This window comes from Temnothorax curvispinosus, unplaced genomic scaffold, assembly GCF_003070985.1.
Source record: "Temnothorax curvispinosus isolate PA1 unplaced genomic scaffold, ASM307098v1 QBEX01013990.1, whole genome shotgun sequence".
Lineage (NCBI taxonomy): Eukaryota > Metazoa > Arthropoda > Insecta > Hymenoptera > Formicidae > Temnothorax > Temnothorax curvispinosus.
In genome coordinates, this window is record NW_020223770.1 from 1 (window position 1) to 8494 (window position 8494).

Sequence of the window (8494 nt, forward strand, 5' to 3'; positions counted from 1 at the left end):
ACATATACGAATAAAGATTATACAAGAGAAAGAAAACCTATATGGACGTATTATGACGAATATTTTTCAAGGCTATTTCTTCTTGAGTCAAGAAAAAGCCGAATTAGCAAATATATCTACTATTGGAGATTCAGACAAACAATTCAATATCTAAAAATATATATCTTGAACGATAAAATCGTGCAGTACAAGATAAAATTCAGCTACGAGAATATTCTTAAAAAATTAGCCGTAAGATTGAGCTAAATTTTTTTTAAATGTGAAAGTATGTAATAATTATAATTTATATGTCAGAGTTAATTAATATAAAATTATTTCACATTTAATATATCTTACGTCGTACAGTCCCCCACATAGTTATACGCTCAATATAAAATACGTATTTTCGTGAGACGCTTTACATTCTTTTATTTTTCCTTGGAAATATATTGCTCGCCCATGAAAGAATTTCGCGGAACTCTGACATTTAGTTTCTTTGTAACCGAATTATTTCATCGTTCATCTCTCCTATGCTTTTCTCCCCCCAACGTCCCCTGACCTATTCCATTTTAAACGCAGAAAATATATAATATAAGCTGCAAAGAAACAGATTTTGCGTGCAAACGACAACAGAAAATCGTTTTCTGGCTGCCTTTTCTTTTCCCTTTTATATACCGTGTCAAATCTATAAATTTTTGCGAACGACTGTACGTCTCCAAAGATAATGGCGACGTCGAGAATGTCGAGGTTTCATCCGTAACGGTATACGCGCGGCAGCTGCGACGTAGAGGGGACCGCGCCGCGCCCTGCGACTCATTTCCTACGCCGCAGCTCCGTTTTCTGGGCCGCATCGATTTTTTCCTCACGGGCAATAATTCGCGTTCAATTCCGCCCCAAACGATCCTGTCTGTCCCAAATTAACGAACTGCACCGCCAAAACGTGAAAAATTCGCGGCGTCGAGCGTATATTTCGTCGCAAACCGGGAACTACTTCGCGCGCCAGCGCGGAGGGTTACGCCTAAGCGACGGCTGGTCGGGTATATAAAGCCCCACCAGAAGCGCCGCGCGGCCATTGCCTAAGTCATCTCCGAACGGTGTGGCTGGATCTCGCTCGTGTGCGCCTCTCCCTCCCAGGGCCAACGCAACGCGACGCAACGCAACGCAAGCGGCGACGGGGACGGGACGGATGCCCGTGTTCGCTAGGGCGAGAGCGATCGACTAGGCGCGAGTTAGATACAGGTTGGTTTTAACTCGATAATTAGTCCAAAATACCTTAGTTGTTACGGATGGGGCGGATAGTTCCTACTCGCTACGGGAGTGTGACGCAACTGTCGGCGTCAGTCGCGCGGGACAATCGCGATCGGCCGCGGGAGATCGAGATGGGGAAGCCGAGCCACACGGAGCAGCTCGCGAGCTGGATCACCACTGTGCGGCAGAAGAAGCTCATGTGCCATCGGAGCCCGAAGCGCGACTTCCGCGTCGAGGCCGTGCTGACGCACGCCCTGCACAAGGCGGAGTACGAGCTGCGGGCGAAGCAACTGTCGAGGATAGCCCGCTGGCGACGCCTGAGGAAGCATCTGCTCAAGGGCGTGGAGTACGGCAGCTGCGGCAGGTACAACGCGACCGAGCGGGAGTGCGAGATGAACGGCCAGTGTTCCAACCTGAGGGACACGAATTTCTGGCGGCAGAACCTGCCCGACGACCTGTACGAGGATCTCAGCAGCATGGTGGACTTCCTGCAGCAGCTTAGCGAAGTCAAGTCGTCCGTGCATCGGTGACGAGAAGCTGGTGGAGAGTATGCGGCCTTGTGTTTCCCCCACCATGAATGGTCGTTGGAGCGTTATATCCGTGGGGATCTGCTCGGCGAAGGACTCCCCACCCTTCCCCACGGCGTCAGGCTTGTCCGAGCTTGTCTGAACCGAGGGGGCCGCGCCATCAAAAATTTTCCGTCGCATTAACTCCCAATAGTGCGTTTAATCCGACTGCGGCGTACTGTATAATGAACGTGTACCGATAAGACGATCCATGGATGGTGCCACGTATCTCTTCTGCTTGTTCCCCCCCCCCCCCTCCTTCTGTCTTGCTCAGGCGGAATAGGAAATGGTCGGCTCGCGAGCCGAGATCTGGGTCAATGTATTCTGGGTGGAGTCCAATATGGAGGCGACCTCGGCGTATCCTAGAAGACTTGGCCAATTAGTCCTGCAGCATTGCGGCAATCTTTGCAGTTTCATGGTTACCCTGGTATATATCTGGGTATTTTTTACTTGCAGTCTCACCGTTTGAGATGGCGGATGCGGGTGGAAAGAAAGGGATAGGGAGAAAGAGAGAGAGAAAGAGAGAAAGAGTTGCTGTAATCAAGTGCAGGCGATACCTTGGGATTTCGTACGCGCGCACGCACACACACACACATCGGCCCTCCTGCCTGATCGTCGATTTGGTTTGTAAACTGTATCGAAACCAAAGTACTTTCACTATCTAGAGTTTGTCTTATCTATTTATATTTTTAACGTATGTATATACTTAACGTAAAATACTTGCGGAAAGGAGGAGAAGTTTTCACGTTGAAATACTTTTTATTTAGAAGTACTTTCAAGTTCCTTAAATTTGTAAAATCATATAGATGTATTGTAAGACTGCCTTGCATTGTGATAATAATTCTATCAGTGTGTAGCATTTAACTTCTCTTGATCCTAAACAGTATAATGAATAATTGATTAATTTTCAGAAAAGATTAAGATATTTTTTTATTTATCGAATTGTTAATCAATTACAAAATTTTACGTATTAATCACAACTTACCAGGCCAGCTCTCGATATTGATGGATTTTTTTCTCGCAGTATTTCTAAGATGGTTTTATGCTGTTTAGGATCAAGGTAACGAAGACAAAGGATCTCAATTATTGTAAGCCGAAAGCCATTGTGATACTTTTAATTTTTATTAAATACATTTGTAAGTACAAAACCTTGTGATACAGATTACGTAAGAAGACGAGGTGAGAAGTATTGAGAGGAGTGTAAAATAAATAAATACATTTTGCAAGTAACAATGTAGAACTACTCTGTTTTTTAACTTCTCTATTCACCAACTTATTAATTCCGTCAATCGTTTTCAGTCTGGCACATAAGCATCCATAGAAAATACATCTTATCGCGTGAACGAAGGGCTACGGCTACCAATGGGTGGACGACGACGTCGTCGTCACCGGCTTAGAAAACGTACCTATAAGATTGCAACGAGCGAAAGAAAAGAGAACCATAGGGGAGTATATCTGCGTTTCGAGTGAGAGAGGGAGGGAAAGAGTCTGTGTTTCTAGAGGCTGGTTGAATCGGCGCACAAGCAAAATTATCCTCTGCACGAATCGTCGTGATAACCCACGACGATGAGAAAACATGGCTTTCATACGGTGAACCGTCACTCTCCCGAATCGGTCATTCTCTCAGGTCCAGAACAAGTTACATTCTCATTGAGTAATGTAGGATAATGATGCGGAGTTGCACCCGTTTACCCTACAGGTTGCAGGTATACTTCAAGTAAGGTAACTCGTCATGCAAGCATGCGAATAACCTATTTGAGTTACCGAAATATTTCTCTTGTTTGATATAAAAGATGTCACCTATACGCTTGTTCGGCGTTGCCATAATAATGTGTCCATAGATCTGCGTTCAACCTGCCTTCGACCGTGCCGAGACCCACGACCAGGATAGGACGTTGACGCGTGTGTTTTAGATATTCGAAGCGCGTAAGAGGCGTTCGGGAGATACCGGGGACTTCGCAAGCGAAGGATGCGAAAAATTGTCGATGTAAAGAGAGTATACGCGCAAGAGTATACGTTGTATATTGAGAAGTGGAAGCGTTAGGTTTATCTCGACTCTCGGTAACATTGATCTCAACTTAGGAATTGAACCTTATTCAATTTTTAATAGACGATATGCATCTTAATCTTTCAAACGCAATATCGCAATATTAATGTCCATTGTAAAAAATTCGAAGATTCGAGAATTCAAGAGAGCTTGGAGAGCGAGTATCCTGGAACTCGGAGAAATCGTCCTGCGTACGTCCAAGAATCTTGACCATCCAAAGCTTTCGGAATTGAAGTCTAGGGAATTCAAAAATTTAAAAAGGGTATTTTTATGGATTCCGAAATCCCGGTCTTAGCCTGCCACTCTAAGGATTTAAGTCTATACCAGAAATGAATCGAGGGAAATGATTTCACATATGAAGAGGGAAAAATCGTACATAAACGCACAAAGGAAAAAGAAGGATATTATTATATATAAGTATGATAAGGATACACATATCACAAATAGCAAGAGTAAATCAATACCAATTGAGCGGAACTTTCTATTGATCCGGTAAAAAAATAACCTGGAAATGTATATATTTTGATTTTTAAACTGGTTATCCGGTAATTATCGGTGTACTACGTGGTAAACTGAGATGACGATTCCAGTTTCGGTATGAGGCGTTTGTATGGTAACAATTTTCAATTGTTTTTCTTTCGATAACATAATTTTACATTGGAATTTTCTTTATGGAGATGAAGAGAGATATGAGAAGGTAGGAGGGGGGGGAGGGGTGCACATGTGAGACAAACTTTTTGATTGACAGAAAGCTGCGTGCGTTTGGAAGATCCCTCGTCCCGTTCGACTGGCAGACCGTGAGGAATGTGGTTTAAATTGCTCGAGATCGTACCCGCGGCGTACCCGTGTAAAATGCAGTTTATTGAACGTGACCATCCAGGTGGAGGTTTGGTTTGATGGACGGCTTGAAAGAGAGAAAATGAGAATGAGAGTGATTGCTAGCGTAACTAGCTATCGTTCCTTATATCATAATCATAATATATCTATATGTTGTTGCATTTTTCTTTGCTCGGTTTCTCTTTTTGTGTTTCACACAGCAGGGCGGCAGAACTAGATCTAAACCTTTCATAGATTAGAAAAATGGCCCCGGCGTGTCACTATCTGCACATCTAATTCGACAACCTGTAGGACGATACGTTGCTCGGTGATCATCGGAAGATACCGCTGGACTTGCGTGTTCCTTGAGAACGATAAAGGTAACGAGAGACGAAGGATCATCGTTGATCCTTGTATCTTGTACCTCGTATCTCGTACCTCGCGTATGCAAATGTTAGAAGGGGGGGACGGGGGCAAAACAATGTTCTTATGAGTCATAGGAAGATGCTGCTTTGCACAATGGCGATGAAGAAGAATGCGCTTGGAGGGTATTTGGAGGTGGCACAAGATTACTAGATATAATTGCTGATATCACATGATGTGACGATACGCTGATGTCCCATACTTCAGTTAGTTTGGCGAGATGTAATTTCACTTCCGCACGAAACACTTCTGCAAGGACACGCCGAGCCCACGGAGCTGCGAATTTGAAAATCTCGGGATGAATTAAGTTTAAGGATAAGGATATGGAGTTTAAGCATTCAATCAACGTAAAGAGCTAAGGATATAAAGCTTCAATAATTCCACAATTTAAGAACTTGAGACATACTTGGAAGGCACATTCGAGGATCTGTAGACATCTAGAAGTCCAAGAATCCGAAGACAGTTTTGGAGATTTCCTTTTCACTTCATTTTCATTAGAACGAAATTCTCTTGTCGCGATGTGCGTGTATCTCCGAAATTTTTATTTTGTAGAAGAAATCGCGACAGCCTATTTGTCCAATATGGAGCAATATATAAAAAGAATTGAGGGTACTTCACGAAAACTGAATAACAAATAATTAATTTGAAATGTTCTAACTCGAAAAGAGGAAAAGACTATCGCATTGTTTATGAAGATATTGATTTTAAAAGTTCTTAGAAGAGCAAGAAAGGTATACAATATTTCATTAATTATATTATGATTGTCAATATGTAGGTCTTTACGGTCATTTTTTAGGACATCTGGAAGATGTATAATGTGGGTGGCAAAATACCGCTCATGGGGGGGGGGGGGGAGGGTCAAATATCATTTTGTTTTTTCACAGAAAGCAGTCATTTAAATCACGACAGTCGTTACACTCAAAATGTATTCTAGTCACGGATGTAGGATGGTTTGATGGTTGAAGGCAATGGTTCGCAATGTGACGTATTACCATATTACGTATCACCATATTCCTAAGGGAGCAAGGAAATATATGAAAATTGATATACTAGTTATGAAAAGAGGAGATTGTGCAAAGTATCAAAGTTCCTCGGTGGAAAGTTCCTGGCAAGCTGTATCGCCAAAAATGTCTTATTGTATCTTTCAACAAGGACTTGGTCTCTTCAAGAGATGGCTTTAGGTTTTGCAACAGAGGGCGATGTTGAAAAATACAATTTTTTCGAAGAAGATGCAAATTCGAAAGTTTGGCATAAGTTACGTGGACTCGTGTGGACCGAAAATGCAGATTTTGGGCTTTAATAGAGTTAATTAGAAAGAAGATGAGATAATTCATGGTATAATTAAAAGGAAGATGATAGCATGGCTCGATGAAATATAATAGTTTGTTAAGAAAAACGGAATGGAGCAGTGATAGAGGTAAGCAACAGCTGCAGAATTTCAGTCAGGTAACGGTTTCCAGAAAAGAACCTTTTGCCGTCGTGCTTTTTTAATGCTTGATTATCGAAAAATTAGCGTTGGCTTTTTTTAAGCGATTGCTTAATTATTGAACGTTGAAAGATTAGCATCAGTATCGGCTTTCTTAAAGAACTGCTAGATCTCATTGTGAGATTAATTAGAATGATTTAACATTTACAGTTAATTGAAGATTTGAAGTAAAAACTAATTTCATGTCAATTTTCTTTTAATGCAAGTTTATAGACTGGATTATTGAATTAGATCAAGTCGTTAACTAGATATATCGAAATTCAGATTGATTCCAATTCTATCCTACTAGTACATTCGTTATATTTGCATTTAGTATATTTGGATCTAAATGGACTCGTATATATCTTAACTGGTTTTAATGAGGTATATTCATGTTTTTCTTTTTTCCATATTTTATAAATGTATATTTAAGAATATTGGAAGAGAGTGTGAGGTGCCTGTGTATAAAGTAGTCGCGTTTTAAAAGTGGAGTTAAACAGAGCAACAGTACAAACGTGAACAAAACGACTTGCACTTACGTTCCTGCGTCATCATGAACAGCCTTGTATTTCTCTTGATATCCCGAAGAGGCTCGATCTCACTTTTCTTCTCGCTCCTGAGATTCCGTTGCAGTCATCGAGACCAAAGGGGCACCTTGGACGTGTGAGTTATCCGTCTCTAAAACTTTTCCTACTAACGGAGTGTTTTAGAGAGGTACCAAAGATGGTCAACCATGTCGTGATTTATCGTCCGCCTTCGAATTCGGCGCTGGCTCTCCAAACACTTGCTCGACTGCGCGAGCTTGCAAGTTTGGTCCTCGATTTCTCTTGTCGTTGGCTGCCTTCGAGATCTTAAAGGTTTTCCTCATCTGGACACACAAGAATTCGCGTTATATGTGACTCACCGCCCATTAGATCAGCGAGATTCTTCGTCAACTAGGATTTCATCACAAAAGAGGATTTCCGATGGAAAATAGAATCGTAGGACTTGCAAGGGATTGGGTTTTTCAACAGCTGGCGCGAAATGAGCAGAGTTCCAGAAAAACGGCATACCCATTCTCCTAAAAAAAGTAAGCGATTTTATTTATATTAAATATGATTATATCTAAATATTCAAATTTGTCTTTTTGTGTAAAAGAAATTATAAAAAATGTTTGTTTCGTTTGCAGTTTTATTTCTTCAAATGCTGTACATCCGTGAAAAATCACTCGCTAACTACATTGTTGAAGAAATATTGAATACTAAGAGAACATCTTTTGTCTTAATGTGAAGATGGAGACATCACAAGACCATCGTAGAAGATCGTTAGACTTTGTTGTAAAAGATCATCATGAAATCTTCCTATAGAAACAAATCGTGGGATTTTATTACTTACAGAAATCAGTATAAAAAATTATGCAATTTTGTTACTAAAGAAAATCATTCGTTGCAAAAAGAAGCGTGAAAAATACTATCGCGAGACTCTCTATCGTAGAAGAGGAACGTCATGCAATCATCATAAGAAAGAGTTCTCAACATTGGATTTCATTGAAAATTGTCGCGGGACTATATCATAAGATGAAATTATCAAAGAATTTTGTTGTTTACAAAATATTGTAAATCTCGTAAAAAAATCATCGTGGGATTTCATCGCAGAAGAGGATCATCGCGGGACTTCGTCGAAAAAGAGGATCATCGTGGGCTTTTATCGCAGAAGAGGATTATGGCAAAATTTTATCGCGGGACTTCGTCGAAAAAGAGAATCATCGTGGGACTTCATCGCAGAAAGGATCATCACGGGACTTCGTCGGAAAAAAGGACTATCGTGGGCTTTCATCACAGAAGAGAATTATCGCGGAACTTCGTCGCAGAAGAGCATTATTGCAAAATTTTATCGCGGGACTTCGTCGAAAAAGAGAATCATCGTGGGACTTCATCGCAGAAGAGGATCATCACGGGACTTCGTCGGAGA

The 8494-nt window shown here is 41.4% G+C and overlaps 1 protein-coding gene and 1 long non-coding RNA gene across 2 annotated transcripts; both read left to right on the forward strand.

Moving 5' to 3' along the window:
• Nucleotides 1-1052: 1052 nt before the first annotated feature.
• On the forward strand, nt 1053-8492 carry LOC112464164. Its single transcript, XR_003041893.1, has 3 exons — nt 1053-1218; nt 2250-7613; nt 7713-8492. It is a non-coding gene; the product is annotated as an uncharacterized LOC112464164 (long non-coding RNA).
• LOC112464163 lies at nt 1225-2243 on the forward strand. Its single transcript, XM_025031003.1, has one exon. The coding sequence runs from the start codon at nt 1266-1268 to the stop codon at nt 1755-1757; it is 492 nt and encodes a 163-aa protein (XP_024886771.1). The 5' UTR covers nt 1225-1265; the 3' UTR covers nt 1758-2243.
• Nucleotides 8493-8494: the final 2 nt, after the last annotated feature.